Here is a 27817-nt window from a genome sequence, read left to right on the forward strand (position 1 = left end):
TTTCCGAATGCACTGTAATTGGGCACAAAAATCTGAATTGTAAACACAGCCATTGTAGATTTAATTTCACCCAAGCATGTAGATTGGATGAACTAACCCTTTAAAAGGTCAATCAGCAGTTGCTACAGCCATTTTTGGACTTATAATAATAAATAATATGTACCCATTGATTCTTGAAGAATATAACTTATAAATTCCTCATGAGCTTAGTTAAACTGTTGTACCCAAAATATAAGCTTGTTTTACTCCAATGTTTGTAAACAAAGTAAATGTAAACACATTTTTAAAACTAATTTCTATATCATGGCTGGTCAGTCCTTGCATCCATAGCTCTATGAATTTGAGTGGTTACATTTCTCCAGCCCCTTCCCTCAGCTTTTTACCGAAACAGGGGTGAGGAGTACACATTTTTATTGTTTCAACTGCTGATTGCAGCTTTAAAAGGTGGTTCTGTTAGTGTTTGTGGTTTTACAAAATATATGTTTTGACATTAAAACATGGCACAAGTGCCTTAGTCTGGTTCCTCTCAAGGTTTCTTCCATCTGGGAGGTTTACCTTGCCACTGTGCTGCTGCTTGTTCTTTGGAGGATTAGGCCATGTTACCGTGAAGCACTTTGACAAATGCTGTTGTAAAAAGTGCTTTTGTTTTAGCATTTGTGGCACAAATCCCCTGTAAATCATGGTACCTATATTAGCATTTTTTGTGCATCAGGTCCAAATCATCTATAAGTGAGTTGAGCTACACAATCAATGTTCGATAATTTAGGATGTTTTGGATATTATGTGCCAAAAAAATGCAAATAAGTACCATGACTTGAATGGGATTTGTGCCACATGCTAAAATATTACCATTTGAAAATGGTGCCAAGGAAACTAAATCTTGGATTGCTGTCATACCTTGTCCATAGACTGCTTACAGGGAAAGAAACCAATGTGATTTTGTAATTTGGGTGAACTATCCCTTTAAAGTTAATGGTTCCACTAAGCATTTAAATGGATTCAGGGGTTAAAGTTCTCCGTCACTGCGATGGATTTCCTTCATATGGATTCTGTTAGTTTTTTTAAAGATATGTATTTTTCTTCCAATATTGAAAAAGACGAGTTGGTCAAACTCCGTTTAACCCATTACAGTCTAAGCCCTGTCTAAGCCCAGGGGGTGTTCTACTAAGCTATATGGAATTGTTTAAAGAAGGTCATACCAAGGATCATTTTGCAATATGATTTAGAATTTTAAGAGCCCTTGAAGTATCCCAAAACATATGAAAAAATTATTTGAACATTTTTATTTGGCCTTACTGCTATTAGCCCATACAAACGCATTGAATAACAGATTAATTACATGGAACATATATTCCCTCTAAAGGAAGTTTGTTCTGAAGTGTCTGTCCTATATCTGAGAGATACGGTATAAGTAAGATCAGGAAACATTTATTTTATTTATTTTTTACATGTATTTAACCCCTTATTTTTGGCACTAAACTGTCTCCATATATACATCCATATTTTTTTTTTAAACTGGTACAGGGGGACCTTCAGAGGAGTCTTGTGAGGCCTGTGTTTGTGAGAGTCTCACCTTTCTACAGAATGGTCATATTAGTGTGTAGCCCAAACTGGCATTTGTTGATTACTGAAGAGGCATTTGTTGATTACTGAAGAGGCATTTGTTGATTACTGAAGAGGAATTTGTTAGTTATTGAAGAGGGGACTGATGTCATTGCAAAAACCCATGTCTTGGCAAAAACCCATGTAGCTTGTGCAATCTAGTTAATTAACATTTATCTCATTATGTTGCTTATTTTTGTCTCAATCCATGTAAAGCTCTATTTTTTGGTTAAATTAAAGTTCTTTATTTTTCTTGAAGTACCCTGTTATAATGTGTTTATCACACTTAGAACTGGATTACCCTAATAACTACTGGAACACCAAACATGCAAAATGTCCACTCATTACAATACCTGTAAAGAGGTGAACGGGGTATGGTCAGTAAACATTGGTGGGCTCTCATTAATGGACACGCTTCAAAATCTTATAGCTGCTTTCCTACGTCCTCTTGTCACTAACACACATTTCACCATTGTACCTTTATCAGCAGGTGGCAGTGTAAGTCTGATAAAGTATTCATAAATTATTCATATCCCTTGACTTATTCTGCATTTTGTTGTTACAGCCTGAATTAAAAATTGATTAAATATATATTTTTTGTCACCCATCTACACACAATACCCCACAATGACAAAGTGAAAACATGTTTTTAGAAAAATGTTGCTAATTTATTGAAAATTAAATACATAAATATCACATTTACATAAATATTCACACCTTTGGCAGCGATTACGGCTGTGAGTCTTCAAGCTCTGTCACGTTGGTTGTTGATCATTGCTAGACAGCCATTTTCAAGTCTTACCATAGATTTTCAAGCCGATTTTAGTCAAAACTGTAACTAGGCCACTCAGGAACATTCGATGTCGTCTTGGTAAGCAACTCCAGTGTATAGTAGGCCTTACGTTTTAGGTTATTGTCTTGCTGAAAGGTGAATTTGTCTCCCAGTGTCTGTTGGAAAGCAGACTGAACCAGGTTTTCCTCTACCGTTTTTGCCTGTGCTTAGCTTTATTCTGTTTCCTTTTATCCTAAAAAACTCCCTAGTCCTTGCCGATGATAGGCATACACATAACATGATGCAGCCACCACCATGCTTGAAAATATGAAGAGTGGTACTCAGTGTTGTGTTGGATTTGCCCCAAACATAACGCTTTATATTCAGGACATAGTTAATATCTTTGCCACATGTTTTTCAGCTTTACTTTAGTGCCTTATTGCAAAAAGGATCCATGTTTTGGAATATTTTTTATTCTGTACAGGCTTCCTTTACACTGTCAATTAGGTTAGTATTGTAGTAGTTGTTGATCCATCCTCAGTTTTCTCCTATCACAGCCATCAAACTCTTAACTGTTTTAAAGTCACCATTGGCCTAAGTGGTTTCCTTCCTCTCCGGCAACTGAGTTAGGAAGGACGCCTGTAACTTTATAGTGACTGGGTGTATTGATACACCATCCAAAGTGTAATTAATAACTTCACCATACTCAAAGAGATATGCAATGTCTGCTTTTTTTATATTTACCCATCTACCAATAGGTGACCTTCTTTGCGAGGCATTGGAAAACCTCCCTGGTCTGTGGTTGAATCTGTTTGAAATTCACTGCTCGACTGAGGGACCTTACAGATAATTGTATGTGTGGGGTACAGAGATGAGGTAGTAATTCAAAAAACATGTTAAACACTTATTGCACAGAGTGAGTGCATGCAATTTATGTGAGTTGTTAAGCACATTTTTACTCCTGAACTTATTTAAGCTTGCCATAACAAAGGGGTTGAATACTTTTTGACTCAAGACATTTGATTTTTATTCATTTGTAAAAAATGTAATAACAATTCCACTTTGACATGATGGGGTATTGTGTGTAAGCCAGTGACACAATCTCAATTTAATCTATTTTAAATTCAGGTTGTCTCAACAAAATTTGCAAAAAGTCAAGGGGTGTGAATACTTTCTGAAGGCACTGTACATGCCTAACATGGGCCCATTTTAAATATATTGAAAGGGCCCTCTGTTACAAACTAATTGTAGGATAGGGGACCTGTGACATTTGCTCCCGGGCTCCCAGTGGTTCCCAGCTCCTCCGCCACTGAGGCCTAAACTTTCACTGTAATCACTGTGTTGCTGATTCAAGCCCTGTTCCATGTTAGATTATGAAATAAATCACTTCTCTTTTGAATAAGTGATGGGTTAGAATTACAGTAAAAGGTCATGTACACTTTCAGTATTCTGATTGCACGCTGACATTGCAACATTTTATTACATTACACTGTGGAAAAAACACTTAAACCTATGTTATTCTGCAAATCAAGTTCATGGTGATCCAATAACTTGTTAGAGGGCAGTAAAGGCTTCTTTAGTATTATACTGTATGTTGATTTGCAGTGTAACATGGCTTCATTATGCATCCTTTCCTTTGATTTGAGCCGGGCCCCTGACCGATTTGTCCGGGACTCGCGCGATTGGTTTACTGCAAATCGGTGAACCTTCACCTGATTGGTTGACAAAACCACATGCGTTTGTTTTCCTCATCAAAATAGGGATTACCGTTCTCCTTGCAGCAGGATATGATGCTGGCATCACGATCGCGGATTTTTCCCCCCTCAAAATAAGAGTCCCCCTACAAAGACATGCTAAACTTTGGAATATCGATTTTTGGGGGGGGCATCCAGTGCAGTATAACTGTTTTTTTCGCAGCATTGCAACCACCCATTTTTTTTTTAAATTATTTATACCAGCATTTCTTTCAAAGACCATCATTTCTTTCTTTGTAGACCTCAGTAACCCAAGAAATAACACCATATTTAGATACTACAGACCCTACAGAGTATTCCCAACCCCACTTTTACATCGGCACAGTCATTTTCTCTATAAGACAATATGTAATTCATATGCAGTGTATTGCATTGCAGTGAATAGAGTAAGGAGTCACCGGCACAATGTATTAAACCCGTTGCCCAGCACAATAGACCAATTTAAGTTTTGTAGATTTTACATATTTATATTTCATTAAAAGTTATTTAAATATAGCCTCAGCAATATGTAAAATCTACTAAACTTAAATTGGTCTATTGTGCTGGGCAACGGGTTTAATACATTGTGCTGGTGACTCCTTACTCTATTCACTGCAATGCAATACACTGCATATGAATTACATATTGTCTTATAGAGAAAGTGACTGTGCCGATGTAAAAGTGGGGTTGGAAATACTCTGTAGGGTCTGTAGTATCTAAATATGGTGTTATTTCTTGGGTTACTGAGGTCTACATACCTAGCAGCACTTTCTAATCCACCCATTCCAGTGGTCCCAATGCAATACACTGTAGGCCTATAAATTACATATTGGTTTATAGAAAACAACTATGTGCCAAAGTAAAAATGGGGTTGGGAGTACTCCGTAGGGTCTGTAGAATCCATATATGGTGTCATTTGATGGGGCACAATATGTATTTAATATACAGTGATTTGCATTGTGGCCTATGGAATGGATGTAGTAAAACGTTAACAACACATCGTATTTTTCACTGCCCCATGAAATGACAACATATATAGATTCTACAGACCCTACCGAGTACTCCCAACCCCACTTTTACAATGCCACACAGAATAGTTTTTTTTTCACTATAATCCCAATATTGTCAATATACCAGTTTTAACAGTATTTTTCAATAGTGGTTTTGATTATATATATTTTGACATTGCATTTGTTTACGAACACAATACAAATCGACATTGATTGAAATAGAATATCTTTTGAATGAATTATCCATGCACTGTTTTGAAATGCGGGCTTTAATTTTGAAGGGTTCCTCATTACCATAGGAAAGTGACATCGTTATTGCTGCTTGCAGAATAGTAGTAAATTAGGGAGATCGGTAGTGTTGACAGCCATCGGTGGACAGATGGTGCTAGACTTTCTTCTGTTTACTGCAAATCTTTTGAAGAAGTGCATTTTGACATGCGATTCCTTAGGGTTTAGCAAATAAAGAGGTAAGTTAGATGTTCATGATGTGTTTGTATGACTGTACATTCAAATCGATGTCGCTGTTGTTGTGATAGCTAGCTAGCTAAAAGATAAGTAGCTAACGTTAGCCCTTGATCATGACTCAGTTCCATTACGTCTTCTGTTCTGTACGGGGGAGGTTTGGTAAACTGATGCTCGGTCTGAACATTTACACGCATCGCTTGCGATACGGTTTTGGAAGCATAAGGACCTTTTTCTTTCATATCACCAATAAATCATTTTCTAAAAACAAAAGGTTAAATTGATACACACCTTTTTATAGGGTTAGCGTTCCCACACGGCCATATCCATGTTATGGCGTGTGTTTACGGAAGACCGAGAGACCACCTGTGCTAATTAGCTATCTAGCATGCTCTGAACACCTGTGTCTAACGGAAGAAGGCCGCCAGAAACTTCTCATTGAAAAATACGTCAGCTGCAACTGTGACAAAGCCGGTTAAAACAGTGTACGTGTTTCATTTAGCATTTGTGAAGTTATTTTGATGTGATCTGAAAATAAAGGGCTTTATATTTTTAGAACAGTATCACTATTGAGAATATATTCACGTTTAGATGGAGTATTTGGCTGTTTTGGCTTCCAGAGTCAGTCTAACTTTAAAAATAACATATTAGATCCTTGGACCTTAAATTAAGGAGTAACGGTAGGCCCCTCGATCTGGTCAGCTGTTATAGATTTCAAGGCTGTCTTACTAGCGTTGTCCCAGGCCAGATTTTAGTCCACTTCCAAAGCAAGTATTTGTATATTGAAATTTGACTGTCTCTTGCAGCTTAAATTGCCAACACATTTCACCCCGTATCTGCAATCTATCAAGTGTCATTTTGCAGTCTTTTTTTACCTATTCCTGGAAGTTCTCAACCTGTGCACTATAGTACCCCTGGGGGTACAATGACGATTGCGTTGTCCGTGGATCAGTTGTGGCGGTATACAAATTGTAGTGGGTTTAGGGTGTCGGTGGAGGTGATATGATCCTTAACTAGCCTCTCAAAGCATTTCATGATTTCTATCCACGGTTTTTGGTTTGGATAAGTTGTAATAGTCACAGTGGAAACAACATCCTCTATGCACTTCCTGATGAATCCAGTCAGTGTATAAGTTGATTATTTTCTCAGAGGCTGACCCGAACATGTCCCCAGTCTGTGTGATCAAATCAATCTTGAAGCATAGATTCCGATTGGTCAGACCAACATTGAACAGTCCTTACTACGGGTGCTTCCTGCTTAAGTTTCTGCCTATAGGTGGGGAGGAGCAAAAAATATATAATGCTTTGTCACACACCAGATAGGTGCAGTGAAATGTGTTGTTTTACAGGGTCAGCAATCGTAGTATGGTCGCCCTGGAGCAAATTAGTGTTAAGTGCCTTGCTCAAGGGCACATCGACAGATTTTTCACCTTGTCGGCTCAGGTATTCAAACCAGCGACCTTCCAGTTACTGGCCCAACGCTCTAACCACTAGGCTACCAGCCACCCTGAATGGAGAATGGAGGTGTGATCTGATTTGCCGACGGGAGGGCGGGGGAGGGCCTTGTAGCCATCCTGGGAAGGTAGAGTAGCAATGATCCAGATTCTTCATTACGCGTGTTGATAGAATTTAGGTAGAGATTTCCTTTATTAAAGTCCCCAGCTACTATAAAAGTGGCCTCAGGATATGTGTTTTCCAGTTTGCACAAAGTCCAGTGTAGTTCCTTGAGAGCCGTCATGGTGTCGGCTTGGTGGGGAATATACATGGCTGTGACGATGACTGAAGAACATTTTCTCGGGAGGTAATGCAGTCGGCATTTGATGGTGAGGTATTCCAGATCTGGAGAACAAAAGGTATTGTGTTCCTGTACATTACCACAATCACACCATCATGAAACATACCCCTCCACCTTTCTTTTTCCGGAGAGTTCTTTCTTCCTGTCCTCGTGATGGACTGAGAACCCCGCTGGCTGAATGGAATGGCCGAACGAATCAGAGGTAACTAATTTCCGTTTTTTAGAACTACAAGCTGGTGAGCTCTATTCCTAGACCGAGGTCAGACATGCATCCTACCGGCATGCCTATGCAGTAATTGCTGGTATTGTGGTTCACATTCAGGACGCCATGGTACTACAGAGCCTTTGATGAGCACAATTAAGATTGTCATCCGTGAAATCTGATTTGTGGGGACATCAAACTGTATACAGTTTTGGCTTGTTATCCGTGGGATACTAAAGTAGTGATTACAACTCTAAATTGGCCTAGTACATTAAATCAATTGCATTTATTTTATTCTGTTGGACAAGCACATGATCATATGATGTAGTCCTTTTCAGTTGACCCTGGGGCTGACACAACGTTTCAAATTTTGTCTAGTAATGTATGATAGGCCGATATTGTTGTGGAAGTCTGTTGTGCTTGTGCTTCTCTTGGGTACACTACTTTCCATGGAAACAACAAGATGGATGTTGATGATGTTGGCTGTATTGGGAAATTAAAACCATAGTCCGACTCTGCAAACATTGCTAAGGCTTTGGCAGAGGAAATGATAGGCCTATTAATTTCAAGTGCAATTGAATCAGTAACCTTTTGTTTGAATTGCAATAATTGTTACTGCTCGTCCTGAAGGAGTCTATTCATCAGTATGTTCATACCCTTTACTCAGTACTTTGTTGAAGCACCTTTGGCAGTGATTACAGCCTCAAGTCTTCTTGGGTATGACACTACAAGCTTGGCACACCTGTATTTGGGGAGTTTTTCCCATTCTTCTCTGCAGATCCTCTTAAGCTCTGTCAGGTTGGATGGGGAGTGTTGCTGCACAGCTATTTTCAAGTCTGTCCAGAGATGTTCCATTGGGTTCAAGTCCGGGCTCTGGCTGGGCCACTCAAGGACATTGAGACTTGTCCCGAAACCACTCCTGCGTTGTCTTGGCTGTGTGCTTAGGGTCGTTGTCCTGTTGGAAGGTGAACCTTCGCCCCAGTCTGAGGTCTTGAGTGCTCTGGAGCAGGTTTTCATCACGGATCTCTCAGTACTTTGCTCCGTTCATCTTTCCCTCGATCCTGACTAGTCTCCCAGTCCCTGCCACTGAAAAACATCCCCACAGCATGATGCTGCCACCACCATGCTTCACCGTAGGGATTGTGCCAGGTTTCCTCCAGATGTGTGATGCTTGGCATTCAGGCCAATCTTGGTTTCATCATACCAGAGAATCTAGTTTCTCATGGTCTGAGTGTCCTTTAGGTGCCTTTTGGCAAACTCCAAGCGGGCTGTCATGTGCCTTTTACTGAAGAGTGGCTTCCATATGGCCACTCTACCATAAAGGCCTGATTGGTGGACTGCTGCAGAGATGATTGTCCTGGAAGTTTTTCCCATCTCCACAGAGGAACACTTGAGCTCTGTCAGAGTGACCATCGGGTTCTTGGTCACCTCCCTGACCAAGGCCCTTCCCCGATTGCTCAGTTTGGCAGGGTGGCCATTTCTAGGAAGAGTCTTGGTGGTTCCAAACTTCTTCCATTTAAGAATGATGGAGGCCACTGTGTTCTTGGGGACCTTCAATGCTGCAGACATTTTTTAGTACCCTTCCCCAGATCTGTGCCTCGACACAATTCCTTCGACCTCATGGCTTGGTTTTTGCTCTGACATGCACTGTCAACTGTGGGACCTTATATAGACAGGTGTGTGCCTTTCCAAATCATGTCTAATCAATTGAATTTACCACAGCTGGATGCCAATCAAGTTGTAGAAAAATCTTTTGTTTCTTTTTGACATTTTAATTGAAAACTATCACAGTAAGGTACTTAATTGTTACCCAGAAATGATTTGATATTGAGATAAAAACGGTTGCATTGGACCTTTTAACTTGACTCAAGTGAAATCAGAATCGGAGATGTAGCCAAGAGCATGACAAGGCAAGCAACCGATGGGAATGTTTGTGGAATCTGGCTCTTTTTGTAATGATAACAGGTGATTTTATGAATTGGTTCACAAAGTGCACCACTGATTCACTCAGTCTGGTTTTCACTGATCTGCCAGTAAGACGCCACACAAAATAGACATATTACCTACAATGTATTGTTTATGTACAGCCATGGCCAAGTGGCCTCTACAAATGATCAGCGCTAATAGCTGGGGCACAGCAGACCAACCTGACAACAGGATAATATCGTCCTCTCCCCCGAAAAGAAAAGTCAGAAGACACACCTTGCCATTAAAGGCCCAGTGCAGTCAAAATGTGTTTTTCCTGTGTTTTTTATATATATATATATTAGGGCTGTCAAATGATTAAAATGTTTAATCAAATTAATCAGAATTTTCAGTGGATTAATCATGATTAATCACTATTTGCAATTACACCTGAATCCTAACCATTTTTTTTCTGAAATGCATACGATGTCCCACTCACGTGCAACAGACAGGAACTGTTCTTTACAAGCCTCCGCAAAATGACGCTCCTCAGTTTTTAATATAGTCAGCGCAAAAGACTTCAGTTCCCACGTGTCACTGATTAAATGTGCAGTTACTCCGAGGTAATTGTTGTTACTCACTGATGTCCAATGGTCTCCTGTCAGGGCGATATGATTTACTTGAGCCAAGACCTCTTTCCTTTTTTCTTTTTCGTTTTCATAGAGCTCGTGGATTTTCTTCATAACTGTGGCTCTTGACGGTGGCTTATAGAATGAGTCTTGAGACGCCACTTGCAAAACATCAAGGAAACCTGAGTCTTCTACAATGCTAATGGGTCTACAATCCTTTGCAATCCATTTTGCTATTGTGTTGGTCAAATTATCTGAGGTTGATTTTGTTAATTGCCTGCAAACATTCAGCGTGGTCTGGCGCAAACCACTTGCTGAATCTGACGGCCCAGCAAACGCATGTTTGGCGTTGACATGGTACTTCAAGCTTGAACAGCTCCGGTGAAATTGAAACTCCTTCTTACAAATCTTGCAAATAACCTTGTACTTGTTAACTGTACCATCATCATTCTTTTTATATTTGAATCCGTCAATAGGCCCACTTTGCTCACCTTGCTCCATCTCGCCTCTAGCTCCCAACCACTTTCCTGACCTGAATAATTTGTCACACTGCGCATGCGTGAAATGCGTTTAAAAAATTGACGTAATTAACAGCAAACAACTAATTAACGTCGTTAACGCGCTATTTTTGACAGCCCTAATATATATATATATATATATATATATATATATTTCCACACTGAGGTTGGAATAATACTGTGAAATTGTGAAGATGATGATGCCCTTTTAGTGTTTTGAGCTTCTTTGAAAATACAGAGATTTCAGGCTGACTTTTTTGGTGGAATGGAGTTTAGTGAATAGACAACCTCTGCCAATTAACGACTAGTTTTCCCCTCCCCACTCCAAGACAGTCCTAGCAAAATTCTTGCTTGAGAAAGTGCTCTTGTTAAGAAGCTGGAGATGCATTTATTTGGTGAACCAGCTTTGGTAATTTCATTTCCGAGAACGTTAACGAGCTCAGCTGAGAGGCAGCTGGCTAGGGAGAGGGAGGAGAAGAGCAACCCTGGAGACAGGAACAATATTCTTGTTGTTCCCGCTGTGGTTTCAGATGCTTCAGGAAAGAGGACAGCCTCTGGACCTAGCTGCTTCTGTCTGTTTTTTTGTCTTCTTTGGCAAACCCCTAACCTCGTCCCCAGGCTAATTGCTACCGCAAATAGCCAACATATACTGCATGTTCGACAGAGATTTGGCTGGTGGACCCCTAGCCAACCAGCCACTTAGCTCTTACCTAGGCTACTTCAGGTCAACAACTCTAACATGTTCTCTGTCCAGCCTTGGCTCAGTCTTTGTCCTTATGGAGCAACATGAACACATTTTTTGTAATTGTCAGTCAGCCAAAGTCCCCTAATATGGAATCCTTTTCTCCTACCACATATTTACTGTGAACTGTCCTTCTCTTTTCCTCCCCCCAGGAGCCAGAGATCCAGTTCCTTATGGCTGTGTATGATGAGAACCTCCTGAAGAACCCTTTTTACCTGGCGCTGGAGAAGCAGAGACCCGACCTGTGCAGCAGAGTGGCAGAGCTACATGGAATTGTGAGAGACTGACAGCTGTGGCTGTGGGGCCATACTATAGTGCTCAGCCCTTTTAAATTGTGTATGGGACCAAGCTCAGCAGAACAAAGTAGCGTGTTCAGGCATGCATGATCAAGTACAGTACAGATTGCAGCTATAATGCACAACTCCCCTCTCTTAAATCCTGCATTTTCAGACAGTGACATTTCTTCTTTGTGAGCTGTGTGTAGATTTGGACCAGAATCAAACAATGTAAGGGTTGAACATATGGGCCTAGGCTAGCTCGACTGTCCTGAAAATGTAGGACTATTCAATACCACACTGGCTGAAGCTTCTCTTTATGGCAAGTCAGCTGCTTGGTGGAGATGTCGGGCACGAGGGCATCCATTTATGCACAGATAAGCAGAACACAGAGGAAAAGGGAAATAGTCCATTTTCCATAGATGAGGGAGGCCATGTTATTGCTTTGGGAAATGGTTTTGTCTTGCCATTAGTAGAAAATGGCCACTTAGAAGGTCCTCTGCCCACTTGGTGGTTAGCAAAGGAATATCAAGAGAATCATATCTGGGCGTTACTATGACTCACCACTGTTACTGTTCTGGGAAGTTTTCAAAGGAGAGCTCTGTCTAGTATCCTTCTCCTACAGTGAACTAGAAAGAGCATGCAGACACTACTGTCATGGGTGTTGCATCGCGTGTGGGTGGTAGGCCATATCAGATAAATAAATGCTACTGGCTAAAGGTGAAGTAGCATTTTTACAGTCGGATCAGGTGCTTTTTATTGTGGGAACTTTACCAATAAAACCTTTTGATAAATCTATTCTCAGTCAGTCACGAGAAGCATGGTTCTTTACCCTTGTTGTTGATGATGGTGTGGTTGTGCCCCAGGTTTTGGTGCCGTGCCATGGAAGCCTAACCCTTAGTGCATACACAGAAGCCCAGTTTGAAACCTATGTTTTACACCCATCTGGAGAAGGGTATCAGACTGTAGATGGAAAGGTAAGATCCATCTGCCAACTACACAAAATATCATGCAGTTTCATTTTCTCTATACCACAGGAGGTTGGTGGCACCTTAATTGGGGAGGACGGGCTTGTGGTAATGGCTGGAGTGGAATGGTGTCAAATACACATGGGTTCCGTGTGTTTGATTACATTCCATTAGCTCTGTGCCATCCTCCCTTCAGCAGCCTCCACTGCTATATACCCATTTAGTTCATTGTAAACAGCTGCTATAAAATAGAACGTTCTTGGTTAAGACATCTTGGTCAACGATGCTACCCATATGCTTTGTCCTGTCTGATAGGAGCTGGCCATCCAGGACAGCCTGGTGAGACTGGGCTTAGGGTTCCAGGCCCCAGCCAATGTGCCCATCCTGTTTGAGGAGACCTTCTACAATGAGAAGGAGCAGAGCTACAGTATCCTCTGTATCGCCAGGCCCATCGACACCGATCAAAGCCCAGGTAGGTACTGCTCTCCTCCAAAGCGACAAAAGTTGATTAAGTGAGTGTATGATTTAGTCCATGTTGAACCTGATCCAAACGCCTACAGCCACCATCTCACTCTCACCTTTCTTCTTTCCCTCTTTTCTCTCTCTCCCTCTCTCTCTCAGTGGAGGTGACCCCAATCCCGGCCCTGTACTGTCTGAAGAATGTGGAGGATGTCAGGGAGTTCCTGGGCCGCCATGTTGAGAAACTGGACAAGTTCATCAGCAGCTTCTGCAACTCATTTAAGGAGCAGGAAAAGAAGGGACTGCGACACCACATCGTAAGTACTGACCCTAAACAACACACCTATCTGACGCTAGACTGAAGCCATGACACATACACTGGGTGTACAAAACATTAGGAACACCTGCGTTTTCCATGACATAGACTGACCAGATGAAAGCTATGATCCTTATTGATGTCACTTGTCAAATCCACTGCAATCTGTGTAGGGGAAGAAGGATTTTTAAGCCTTGAGACATGGATTGTGTATGTGTGCCATTGAGGGTGAATGGGCAAGACAAAATATTTAAGTGCCTTTTGAATAGGGTTTTGGTATGGTAGTAAGTGCCAGGCGCACCAGTTTGAGTGTGTCAAGAACTGCAACGCTGCTACGTTTTTCACGCTCAACAGTTTCCCGTTTGTATCAAGAATGGTCAACCACCCAAAGGACATCCAGTCAACTTGACACAACTGTGGGAAGCAGTGGAGTCAACATGGGACAGCATTCCTGTGGAACGCTTTTGACAACTTGTAGAGTCCATGCCCTGACGAATTGAGGCTATTCTGAGGGCAAAAGGGGGTACACTTCAATATTAGGAAGGTGTTCCTAATGTTTTGTATACTCAGTGTACAGTAACATGACACATACTAATGTATAATATGAGAGATGGCTATACTATAGTAATGTACACACTCATGTATTGTATACTATAGATATATAGTAAGATGTGACATATATAATTTGACTTCTGCTGTGACGCACTGCTTTAACCTGTAACTGTGCTCTCCCCTCAGGACTCAGTGAATGCCCTTTATACTAAATGTCTTCAGTGCCTGTTGAGAGACTCACACCTGGTGAGTAGCATGTTTTGCTACGAAAAACATTTTCAAAATATTTTCTCCTGTTTCATGCCTATTGGACACAACCCTGAGAAATAAAGCTGATTTGTTAAACCTCCTGTCTTTCAGAAAGTGCTGGCCAAACAGGAGCTCCAGATGACGCTCCTCAAACAGGCGGTTGAGGTAGGAGTTCTATCCTAGTCGTCATCCCTCACACTTACTTTAAAATATGACGTCCTCTACTTCTTTGGGTGCTTTTTTGAGCTTTTCTTCATTCTGGTCCTCAGTGAAGTGCTGTGATGCTATAATGACGTCATGTATTTTTAGATGTTTTCTCTCTTTTCTCATTTAGATGTATATACATCATGGTATCCATGATTTAATCTTTAATTTTGTGGGGACTCTTGAAGCCAGCCAGGTATGTAAATACATACTATACAGTATTTGATAATGCTGTCAGTCTTTTATAGCCCCAGAATCCCCATGCAGTAAAGGTTAATATCTATGTTTATTATCACTGTTCCAACAGGATTCTGCCTTCAACAAAACCACCAGAGGTCTGCAGGACCTGCAGCAGAAAGACTTGGGGGTCAAATCTGAATTTAGGTTGGGTTTTTTCACGTGGTCTCTTTTTAATTTCTGCTTTTATGATTACAACTCAATAACAACATGTGATGCACATCACATTATATTTCTCTGCTGGCCAATAAACAAGTCTGCATACAACACAAATGAAAATGACCAGACACCATATAGATCTCCATAATGTCAAGCAGGTTTATAGCAGTAGATCCCCATCAGGTCATTTGACCACTATAACCTGTCCTATTGTGTCTATAGACTATTGGACTATGTTTGTGTTTCCACTTGCTTACAGTATCAATATTAACTTATCCTGTTGTACTTCTGTGTTATGTCTCCTCCAACAGTATAAATATCCCCCGGGCCAAGAGAGAGCTGAGCCAATTGAACCGCTGCACCTCTCCTCTACACAAACTGCTCTGCCTCAGGAAGGTGTCTCTCACCATCATGCAGTCCCCCAGCCACTCGGGTGTGTGTCTGTCTGTATTTCTGTCTGTATGTCTCCATCCATCCCTATGTCATTTCATGTCACATCAGTAGAAGTTTACACAGTGTTGTTGTCACAATCAACCCATTGACACTGGAATGCAAATGTGCCTTTTAAAATGGAATCCGGCCCATTTGTTATGGTACCATGCAAATCTGTATCGTCATGCTTCGGCCTCTGAGACAAATATAAGTTTAGCTTTCATCCAGAAATACATGAAATGCATAAAGTTAAAAAGCTTATTCACCTATGTTTTATGAAGACATGACATTACTATAATACAGCCTACATGGCTTTTAAGGCTTGTCATTGTAACCCAGATCAGGATTTGTTGTATTTTCTGCTCACGCCCTCCCTGGTAATATAATAACTCAGTGCATACACACGGTCCACAGAACAAAATCCTAACTGTAGGGGCCTAATGTCTATGTCCAGTTTGTTTTGGAAATCCAACCTCCTTGGCCACATAACAACCCGGCCCTGTCTCTGTGGAGTGCTGCGATCCGCTCCTAATTTATGTTGGTCAAACAGCCAATTTACCAATTTAAAGCATAAATAACGAGGACAGAGGCAGTGTCTCAGAGGTTACACTGACTGTGTGGACACTCGCCTGTTTGTAGGATGAAGCTGTTTTATGTATTCATTTTGAATAGCCATTTCTCCCTGCTGTATGCTCTAGTTGTAAACATCTCACAGTCACTGAAACTTACAGAAGCAACCACAGTAATTTAATATATTCTTTCATTTCCCTTTTCTCCACATGCAGTGAGCATAGAGGCTGTGTGTGCAGATGACCTTCTGTCTGTAATTCTGTACTTACTGGTGAAGACGGAAATCCCCAATTGGTGAGTATGGAGTTCTAACCTAGTAATACCGCTGACTATTTAAATGGCCTGATGACTACTTCAACTAAACTTATTGAATTAATAAGTGAATAACTTGGACCTAGTAATAAAACAAAGTCATTAATTAATCAATTAACTGGTAATTAACAGCCATGTTAAACTAACGAGCATGCTCTTCCAGGATGGCCAACCTGAGCTACATCAAGAACTTCCATTTCTGTAATTCCACCAAGGACGAGCTGAGCTACTGCCTGACGTCGTTCGAGGCCGCCGTGGAGTTCATCAGCCAGGGAAACCTGGGCCTGGGCCAGGGACGCATGGTGAGCACAGAACAATGCAGGACAGGAGTACACAGGGCGGCTCCTTTCTTACCTTACACTGTACATTAGGACGGCTCCTTTCTTACCTTACACTGTACATTAGTCCTGGCCTGCTTGGCTCAATATTGTGAAAAGGGCTTTATACACCCCAAGCACATACATTGTTGGAGCTGATATCCTATCCAAGCACATTGTTGACTTAGATACACCACCTTATCACTGCAATACCTGTGATAACAGGCCACTATAATGACCGAAAAACACTCCCCTGTGCAGAGTGAGTGACTGTCTGTGTGTGTGGTTTGCAGGGCTCAGGGGACCTGAACGACAAGGTGCATTTCACTCAGAAGATAAACCTGCTCTCCCAGAACTCTGCTACCCCCATAGACTGTCTGTTTGAGGTGAGAACCCTGTCCCCTGACCTTTTAGAAGGGAAAAAGCTATACTCTGCAGTCTGTATAACGTTATGCTTCATTGGTCAGATGGACACCTAATTTCATTCAGCATTACATTTGAATATGAAAACAATGTTTGATCAACTTTTTCTTTCACTTAAAAAAAAAAATCAATTGTGTGTGTTGATCCTTTTATTTCTGTTTACTTTGTGTGTGTGGATGGGTGGATCCTGCAGCACATAGCCAATGGTAACGAGGTAGAGGTCCAGCGTGTGTTGAGTGAGAACCAGAGTGACGAGGACGGGGTTAATATGTGCCACCCCCTCTGCTCCTGTGACCACTGTGAGCTCCGTCTCTCTGGGTGAGTACTGCGCGCGCACACAACTCATCTATCATAGGATGGAATATAATAGAAAAACCTGAGTTTCTCAGTAGGAGAAGTTCTTTTCTGATGTTTCTTTCACTACCTCTAGTGAATGGCTTAAAATCATATAGGAACAGAAAATGTGATTATTCTTCAACTCTGTCTGCTTACAGGAGACTGAATGATCCCTCCATCATAACGCCCTTCTCTCGAGACGACAGGGGATATACACCACTTCACGTCGCTGCTATCTGTGGTAAGAGATAACAACACGTTCCAGAGGTACCTAAAGTTGTCCAGGAAGCTGCCTCCAGATCACACAACAGGGGATCCCTAGTCCGCCACATTCTTACTGTTCATCCCTTTCCCATCTGTCTCCCTCATTCCCCACTGTCTAAATAAAATAAAATGCCTGTCATTGCCGTGGCAGGTCAGTCCCTGTTGATCGACCTGCTGGTGTCTAAGGGAGCTCTGGTGAATGCCACAGACTACCATGCCCTCTCACCCCTACACCTCTCCTGCCAGAAGGGCTACCAGGGAGTCACGGTGAGCCAGGACACTAGCAGGACAGCTATAGCCTGGTCCCAGATCGGTTTGTGCTGCCTTGCCTACTCCTAAACAGATCTGGAACCAGGCTAGGAGAGCTACACTAAAGATACAAAAAGGATACTTCTGTTACACAAACTGTATATTCTCTCTGACATATGTATATATTTCTCCCATTCTGTCTGTCTGTCTGTCTCTGTACTCTAGCTGCTGCTCTTGCACTATAAGGCTTACTCCGGTGCCCAGGACAACAATGGCAACACTCCTCTGCACCTGGCCTGTATGTACGGACACGAGGATGTACGTCAGTCTGGGGATTCAATCTCAATTTAAAATCTGTATTTAAAGGCACAGTTAATTCCAACAGCCTTGACTCTGCCACTTTGTTTGGTAACCAGAGTTATCTATCTGAAGAAATGTATCCAGTCACAGTACATGGGATAGCAGTTACAGTATCTATATTGATACTGCTGTAAATAAGTATATGGAGGATGACAGATGATGACAGCCTGCACTGACAGTGTCTCTATGGTTGTTCAGAGGAGATTGTTCTGCGTCTGACAGTGTTATCCCGTCCGTGTCTCAGTGTGTTAAAGCCCTGGTGTACTATGACCTGCACACGTGCCGTCTGAACATCCAGAATGACAAGGGCGACACCCCCATGCACATCGCGGCCCGGTGGGGCTACGAGGGCATCATTGAGGTGCTGCTGGAGAACGGAGCCAGCACCACCATCTACAACAAGGTCAAAGACTCACCACTGCAATGTGCCCTCAACTCTAAGGTGAGGAGTGAAGACCCCTGGTCACAGCTGTCCCTGCCTCTGCCTGAAACACACTTCTCAAATGGGTACTTTTGTAGAGCATCATATTGACAAAAAAATAATGTACTTTTTATATGACTCTGCCATTTTTAAAGTCAGGACTAACCCCCCCCCCGTCCTTGACTTTTCCTGAATAAGTCTATATAACACACTGTTGTTGTTAGAATCTTAATATCACAAATAGAATTTGTATTCTAAGCAGGTTTAAGAGGATGTTATTTTTTTCCCCGCTGCCCATCATTCACCACCATGTCATTCACTGGCAGTCATCCACCGCAGCTGATAATGGCCCAGTTAAACTACACCTAAACTACACTACATGACCAAAAGTATGTGGACACCTGCTCGTCGAACATCTCATTCCTAAATCATGGGCATTAATATGGAGTTGGTCCCCCCTTTGCTGCTATAACCGCCTCCACTGTTCTGGGAAGGCTTTCCACTAGATGTTGGAACATTGCTGCGGGGACTTGCTTCCATTCTGCCACGAGCATTCGTGAGGTCGGGCACTGATGTTGGGCGATTAGGCCTGGCTCGCAGTCCGCGTTCCAATTCATCCCAAAGGTGTTCGATAGGGTTGAGGTCAGGGCTTTGTGCTGGCCAGTCAAGTTGTTTCACACCGATCTCGACAAACCATTTTTGTATGGACCTCGCTTTGTGCACGGGGGCATTGTCATGCTGAAACAGGAAAGGGCCTTCCCCAAACTGTTGTCACAAAGTTGGAAGCACAGAATCGTCTAGAATGTCATTGTATGCTGTAGCATTGACTTCCCTTTACTGGAACTAAGGGGCCTAGCCCGAACCATGAACAACAATGAGTGTTGCAAAAAGATTTGTGAGCGTTGCAACCGAGGACAGGCGAGTTTTACGCGCTTCAGCACTCGGTGGTACCGTGCTGTGAGCTTGTGTGGCTTACCACTTCTACTGCCAATGTTTGTCTATGGAGATTGCATGGCTGTGTGCTCGATTTTATACACCTGTCCGCAATGGGTGTGGCTGAAATAGCCGAATCCACTAAATTGAAGGGGTGTCCACATACCTATTTGTGTATCTAAACTAATTTCACACTTATAATAGAGTTTAGCCTAAAGACCAGATTAAATTGACAATGGTCTGAAGGGTGAGAATATTATCAGTTGTTAAATTGTATATGAAGAATCTGATGAACAGTGCAGCTTGGAATTGACAGTCAGGGAAACGAAACGGTGTGCCAAAAAGTGACTTTTCAAATGATCCTACAGTCACAAGCAGGTAAGATGTTTTGATGTCTATGTAGTATCAGAAAGTGCAGATTCTGCAGTTTCCAAATCACCGATCATTGCCAAACAACTCTTAAAAACGACCCCTTGAGCTCTATTTCAAAATATGACTTTAACCGTAATAACCGCGATTACATGCGTGCACTCGTAAAATATGCCATTTGGTTCTTTTGTCATTAATTTTCTTAAATTCGTAAGGTTCCTTAAGACCTTTAACAAATTAATAACGAATGGTCTTTGTGATAGTGTTTAGTTAATGGATTTTATCACTTGACTTGTGGTGTTTTACTGGTTTTTCATTTGTACATATAGCATACAGTTGCATAAACTAATAAATGCTATTGTGGTCTTTTAGAATACGGAAGATGATGTAGTTCAATGTCACCTTCATACACACAACCAAATGATTTTTGCGATAGCATATATTACATGTCTTTTTTAGACTGTTAGAATGTTGACGTCCAAAAGACTTGTCATTGGCTTGAAGGGGGGGTCCCTCGAGGCCAAGCTTTCCTAGTGTTATAGAAAAGGCTTGGCATACTAAACTTATTTTAGTTAAGTAGATATATTTGGAGAAAGTATTAACAGAAGGGTGGGAATTGTTCTGAGGAAGAAAATACTTCTGGTTCGCCTAGCAACAGGATTGGCTTGATATATTTGCCTTGTCATTCAGTATTATTATGATTTTGAACAATTTATGAAATGTGATAAGGTTGTATTAGAAATAGAGCCTACTTTTATGCTCAAGTAATTATTTAATGCCTGCTTTCTTTTTAATCTCTTAAGCTGATGTGTGAACCTGAAAGTATGTGAAAGTAGTAGCCTAGTTGTTAGTGACTTCATCCTCTTATAAAATCTGTTGTCCCGTATAGCTTAACGCAGTGTGTATGTAGGCTACATACCAGAATGGGTATCAATGAGGTATTATTGGAACAACCGTGTACATGCCAGAATTTGTAAATGAATAGTGCTTGTGTTGCAAGGTGTGTGTGTGTTTTCATATGTGCAAATGAACAAGTATGTGCACATGCATAAGAACGTGTGTAACTGATGTGTGTGTGTACTTGTGTCTCTGCGTCTTGCAGATTCTGACGCTATTGGAGTTACCGCACAACGGCTCTCATAGAAGAGAGAACAATGATGTAAGTCAGATTTCATCACATAGGAAGTGACAGAGAAGAGTTGCAACTACAGTATTTCATTTGATAAAATGATGTCTCTATGCCAGGCAGTCAGCCTGTTAAAACACCACTAACCAACATACAGTAGTTCTACTCTACTCTTCACTTGCTCTGCTAGAAGCAGCCTGTACTGCAGGGGTGTCAAACTCATTCCACGGTTTTTGGTTAAGCCCTAGACAACCAGGTGAAGGGAGTTCCGTACTAATCAGTGACCTTAATTCATCAATCAAGGACAATGGAAGAGCGAAAAACCGCAGACACTCGGCCCTCAGTGGAATGAGTTTGAAACGTGCTGTACTGTGTGTGCGTGGTCAGCTGAGTGACGGTGCTCTCTCTCGCCCCCTGCTGTCTGTCCCAGTCCCCAAACCGCTCCGCCCAGGCCTCTGACTGCAGCAGCCGCTGCTCCTCTGTCTCCAGCACCACCTCCCAGAGCTCCGAGGCCAGGACCGACTGCGACAGGGTCCGACACAAAGAGGTTAGCAGGGAGCACTGAGGACCCCTGACCTGGGCAGGGCTGACCCTGGCAATGCCTGAGAGGAGTAGTATTGTCTTAATTAAAGGGGAAATGGAATAGGGATGCAATAGAAATTAGATGCAGTATTTTTCTATATATTGAGGGATCCTAATATTTGAAGCTTTCACCCAATGTTTTTTTGTGGGATGACTATCTGTAATTTGTAATCCAGTTTGTAAAGACCTGGCTGGTGTTCTAATAGGTAACCTCACTCTCTTTTTCTCTCTCGACTGACAGGTGGAGAAGTTGCTGCGTGCGGTGGCGGACGGAGACGTAGAGATGGTGCGGTACCTGTTGGAGTGGTTGGACGAGGAACCAGAGGAGGAGCATGCAGGGCTGCCATCCTGGACAGAACTGTGCCACCCACTGTGCCAGTGTCCACACTGTGGACCAACACAGAAGGTTTGAGAGCAACCCTGGCCTTTCATTCCTACTGCGGGGTTCCATACCACAACTACTTGGCCAAACCCCTTTCTGATATATAGACGATGTCAGTGAGCAAACAGCAAACTTGACACATGGCCAAAAGCTGGAAGCACTGAAGCTATGTTGAATGGAAAGTTAGCTGTTGAAAGGAGATGATTTATGATGTTCCTGCAGTGCTGCCCAGATAACTTGATGCCTTTCTGTGTTTTCCTCTGTGTGTGTGTGTGTGTGTGTGTGTGTTTGCCTCCAGAAGTTGGTGTGCCTGCAGGCCAGTGGTCTAGGTGTGAACAGCAGTAGTGTGGATGGCTTCACTCCCCTCCATGTCGCAGCGCTCCATGGTCACACGGCCCTGGTGTCCCTGTTCAGCCGCCACGGGGCCAACGTCGACGCACGCAACAGCCAGAGCGCCACGCCACTGCACCTGGCCAGCCAGAACAACCACATACAGGTGAGCACACAACACTGTACTTCAGCTGTGTTTATTTGAGCTTGCCTGGCACATCTGAACAAATGGAATAGTCCCAAAGGTTAAAACCCCACCCATCTCATTAATCATGTTCAGGTAGTGACATCACTGCTGGAGTGCAACGCCAAGCTGAATAAGAAGGATCACTATGGCAACACCCCTCTGATCCACGCCTGCCTCAAAGGTCACCAGGACACAGCCACCATTCTGCTGCAGGTGAACACACACATACACACACACACCATTCTGCTGCAGGTGAACACACACACACACACACCATTCTGCTGCAGGTGAACACACACACACACCATTCTGCTGCAGGTGAACACACACACACACACACCATTCTGCTGCAGGTGAACACACACACATACACACCATCCTGCTGCAGGTGAACACACACACACACACACACACACACACACACACCACCATTCTGCTGCAGGTGAACACACACACACACACCATTCTGCTGCAGGTGAACACACACACACACCATTCTGCTGCAGGTGAACACACACACCATTCTGCTGCAGGTGAACACACACACACACACACACCATTCTGCTGCAGGTGAACACACTCACACACACACCATTCTGCTGCAGGTGAACACACACACACACCATTCTGCTGCAGGTGAACACACACACACACCATTCTGCTGCAGGTGAACACACACACACACACACACACACACACCATTCTGCTGCAGGTGAACACACACACAAACACCATTCTGCTGCAGGTGAACACACACACAAACACCATTCTGCTGCAGGTGAACACACACACACACACACACCATTCTGCTGCAGGTGAACACACACACCATTCTGCTGCAGGTGAACACACACACACACCATCCTGCTGCAGGTGAACACACACACACACACACACACCATCCTGCTGCAGGTGAACACATACACACACACACACACACCATCCTGCTGCAGGTGAACACACACACACACACACACACACCATCCTGCTGCAGGTGAACACATACACACACACACCGTTCTGCTGCAGGTGAACACACACACACACCATCCTGCTGCAGGTGAACACATACACACACACACCGTTCTGCTGCAGGTGAACACATACACACACACCGTCCTGCTGCAGGTGAACACACACACACCATTCTGCTGCAGGTGAACACACACACACATATACACACACACACACCATTCTGCTGCAGGTGAACACACACACACACACACACACATACACACACCATTCTGCTGCAGGTGAACACACACACACACACACACACCATTCTGCTGCAGGTGTACACACACACACACACCATTCTGCTTCAGGTGAACACACACACCGTCCTGCTGCAGGTGAACACGCGCACACACACACCATTCTGCTGCAGGTGAACACACACACACACCATTCTTCTGCAGGTGAACACACACACACCATTCTGCTGCAGGTGAACACACACACACACACACACACCATTCTGCTGCAGGTGAACACACACACACACACACACACACCATTCTGCTGCAGGTGAACACACACACACACACCATTCTGCTGCAGGTGAACACACACACACACACACACACACACACAATTCTGCTGCAGGTAGAACACCTTGATAATGCTGCCCCCTGGTGGTCACACAGGCCAACTGTTACTCTTACTAATGTGTGTTCAATTGGCCTCCAGAGCAACGCGTCAGTGAACCTGTCCAACAACCAGGGTAACACGGCCCTGCATGAGGCTGTGAGAGGAGGTCACCTGGCCCTGGTGGAGCTGCTACTGCAGGCTGGAGCCCTGGTCCACATGAGGAACAAGAGACAGAGGACAGCACTGGACTGTGGCACGGAGACTGGGGGCAAGGTGAGAATAGAACAGCCACAGCATTGGTCTAAATACACACTGTATGTTCAGTAACAAATCTAACCCAATGACCCCGAATACACTACAGACACACTACAGACAGACAGACACACATACTACAGACACACACACAGAGCTCAGGAATAGAGTTGGGAAATACTGAATAATTGATTAAATGTATTTACAGAACACTGAGATCCTGAGGACTCTTCAGAAGGCGTCTGGACTCTCCCCTGATGCTGAACCAATCAAACTGCTCTCTGTGCCCAAGGGGGCTCTGGGTAAGCGAGCAAGTATCAAATCAAATTTTATTTGACAAATGCGCCGAATACAACAGGTGTAGACCTTACAGTGAAATGCTTACTTACAAGCCCTTAACCAACAATACAGTAAAAAAAAAATGTAAAAAAAGGGTTAAGTAAACATTTTTACTTAAAGAGCAGCAGTAGAGTAACAGTAGCGAGGCTATATACAGGGGGTACCGGTACAGAGTCAATGTGCGGGGGCACCGGTTAGTCGAGGCAATTGAGGTAATATGTACATGTAGGTAGAGTAGGTAGAGTTATTAAAGTGACTATGCATAGATAATAAACAGAGAGTAGCAGCATTTGATTAGCTGTTCAAGTCTTATGGCTTGGGGGTAGAAGCTGTTAAGAAGCCTTTTGGACCTAGACTTGGCGCTCCGGTACCGCTTGCCGTGCGGTAGCAGAGAGAACAGTCTATGACTAGGGTGGCTGGAGTCTTTGACAATTTTTAGGGCCTTCCTCTGACACCGCCTGGTATAGAGGTCCTGGATGGCAGGAAGCTTGGCCCCAGTGATGTACTGGTCCGTACTCACTACCTTCTGTAGTGCCTTGCAGACGTAGGCTGAGCAGTTGCCATACCAGGCGGTGATGCAACCAGTCAGGATGCTCTCGATGGTGCAGCTGTAGAACCTTTTGAGGATCTGAGGACCCATGCCAAATCTTTTCAGCCTCCTGAGGGGGAATAGGCTTCACGACTGTCTTGGTGTGTTTGGACCATGATAGTTTGTTGGTGATGTGGACACCAAGGAACTTGAAGCTCTCAACCTGCTCCACTACAGCTCTGTATTGACACCAGCCACTGTTTTTCCTTGAACACCTACCTGCTAGAGCGTGAAGATATACCACAAGTGACAAGTCTTCCTCACCATCTTTTTGTTTTCAATTCATTCAAACTATGGCTGCCTTCCAATGTCTCTACCCCCATACCACAGAATGCATGCCCGTGGTATGCTAGTGTGAAAAATTGGACGTTTTTTTTCCTCCACACTTTCTAACTCCTTTCTCCCAATCACAGCCCATTCATTTGTCCAGAGGTTAAAGCCCCATCAGGATAATGCCAATGGAAGACGTCAGAAGCTTGCCCAGTCAATCAACAGGTTGGTCCCATGGAAAGGATGTGTCTCCTAGTGGAATGGGATGGAAATTTGTATGCAGTCCTTCCTAGTGAATTTAACATTGATGTCAGAATATTTGAACTTGAGTTTGCTAAACGTATTAGTTTAGACATTTTAAGGACCTGCACTGAAACATAGTAGTTCCTTTTTAAAATGTAAGTTTATTAAAACCGATGTTGTTTGCAGAGTTCAACGGATGAAGAAAGGTCTTCCCAGGGACACCAGTGTGCCTTCCATCAACTCACCCACTCCCGAGAGGAGGAAACTGAGGCGGGGGGTGACCTTGGAGAGCAGTGGGCCTTTTAGCATCCGCTCCAGCCCAGAGGGAAGCCCCCAGCCTGAGGACCACAGGGACAGGGAGAGGGTCCTGAGCCACTGTCACACCGTGGACACAGAGCACCCCCCATTCCGGAGACACACAGGAGAGGCTGAGGTAAAGGTGGACACACATGTAGCGGAAGACCCTTCACACACAGACACTCCTGGTGAGCCTGAGCATACATACACACCTGACATACACACTCCTGACGTGTCAAATACACACATAGCCGACGGCCCCTCAAATACACAACAAACAACCAGCAGCGACCCGTCACACACACCTAGCCAAGTCAATGGGGACGAAGACAAAGACGGAGAAGGACATGAAAAAGATGTCCACACCTCACCAGATACAGACGTACAGTCGCAAAGAATCTGTCCAGAGGCTGAGAGCCCACCCACAGACATGGAGGAGCTGGTAGAAGACCTGGTAGAAGAAATGGAGCTCCTCTGAGGAGCAGAGGCTGAGGCGGACCCCAGTCAGGGGAGAACTTGAACTATTCTAGTTACAGAAAGAACTTCTGTACTGACTGTTATTGAAAGCACTTTTTCACCTTGCCTTCAGGAAAAAGGGATACAAAACATTTTAATTCAACTTAATGCGAATTTCATTCTGTTTTAGTACATTTTTATTTGGTTGCTCACTCTTATAAAAGAGAGTAGGTGGAACATTCTAACAGTGGATTGAGTGACATTATAGCATATCAGTATGGAGAACGTTGGTTTACTTGAAAAGATGATAATCTGAAAATGTATGCTCCTATTACATCTGACGGTTTTTATTTGAACATGTAGAATCAGGGCTCTGTTTTTATTTGTAACAATTTAGTTTAATTTTATTACAGTTCTCAGGTTTGGATATCATTTTTAATTGACTGAGTTACATTTATTCCCTTTAGAAAACCATCAATTGTCATTTTTCTATTCATCTATAACACATTACCTCCCTGGTGTGACATCTGAATTACTATGCACAGTAAGGCCACACTTGTATCCCAGTGAATGTCAAACACTTAGAATCGTTTTCTTGGTTGCTCTGTAGGTAGAGAGAGAACCATAACAATGTATACACAAATCTATATACAGTGAGTAGCTCAGTTCAGTGACTCCACAAATTGTACTGTAGTTAAGATACTGCATTTGAGAATATAGTAACACAACTGCCATAGTTAATTTGACTCATCTTTACTATATTCTGATGTCACACATGCCATTGAAATGGGTACATATGTATCCTGTAGAAAACAGTATAATTTAAAAAAAAAAGTGTTTATTTAGCATTCAACTGAAAATTCAGTTTCACCTCTATGGCAGTTGATCCTGCCAAGCAAGGCCATATAGGACCCAACCGATGCTATGGGGAGTTTGCACTTTACTCCTACCATTTTATTTTCTGTCATCAACACTCTGAAATGTCTGTAGCTCATTTTGAACTGCCATTATTTTTAATGATAATTATCCAGCACATACAGTACATTGAACACATAAAAACCACTATCATCAATCAGCTTACGGATGTATTTTTATTTCAAGGTGACCGTTTTGGTATATGCAGTAGTAGTTATCCAATCCAATTTCAATGTTAATTATTTTTGTACTAAAGTATTTTATTTTGAATGTTGAGGCAGTGAACATGCCTTATTTAATTTGTCAAAATAACCTGTAATAAATAAACCCATGATCTAGAGTTATTTTGTTTTTACTCAGTTCTGTTCTTAGCAGGAGTTGGCCTGTTTAGGGGCTATATGCTTGGTAAGTTTGTAATTCTACTCATTCTAATCGTGTCCACCACTAGATGGCGGTGTGTATCCTTCAATGAGTGTGGCCTTCCT

At 42.8% G+C, this 27817-nt stretch overlaps 1 protein-coding gene across 4 annotated transcripts; it reads left to right on the forward strand.

The window, feature by feature from the left end:
* The first annotated feature begins 5470 nt into the window (after positions 1–5470).
* Positions 5471–27676, forward strand: LOC121532157 (ankyrin repeat domain-containing protein 27-like). Of its 4 annotated transcripts, XM_041837910.2 has the most exons (28): positions 5471–5584; positions 7504–7575; positions 11522–11644; positions 12511–12621; positions 12928–13084; positions 13234–13388; positions 14126–14185; positions 14300–14353; positions 14523–14588; positions 14700–14776; positions 15100–15221; positions 16006–16084; positions 16266–16404; positions 16713–16805; positions 17036–17160; positions 17337–17419; positions 17594–17709; positions 17917–18009; positions 18296–18493; positions 20877–20933; positions 21331–21447; positions 21724–21888; positions 22163–22360; positions 22475–22594; positions 24071–24244; positions 24432–24525; positions 25565–25646; positions 25851–27676. In XM_041837910.2, the coding sequence occupies exons 2-28, from the start codon at positions 7552–7554 to the stop codon at positions 26437–26439; spliced, it is 3471 nt and encodes a 1156-aa protein (XP_041693844.1). In that variant the 5' UTR covers positions 5471–5584; positions 7504–7551; the 3' UTR covers positions 26440–27676. The 4 variants fall into 4 exon arrangements, with proteins under 4 accessions (XP_041693844.1, XP_041693846.1, XP_041693843.1 ...); XM_041837912.2 differs by lacking the exon at positions 7504–7575; XM_041837909.2 differs by lacking the exon at positions 5471–5584 and having other exon boundaries at positions 6891–7575.
* The last annotated feature ends 141 nt before the right edge of the window (positions 27677–27817 follow it).

The sequence above is a fragment of the Coregonus clupeaformis genome, chromosome 19 (assembly GCF_020615455.1).
Source record: "Coregonus clupeaformis isolate EN_2021a chromosome 19, ASM2061545v1, whole genome shotgun sequence".
Lineage (NCBI taxonomy): Eukaryota > Metazoa > Chordata > Actinopteri > Salmoniformes > Salmonidae > Coregonus > Coregonus clupeaformis.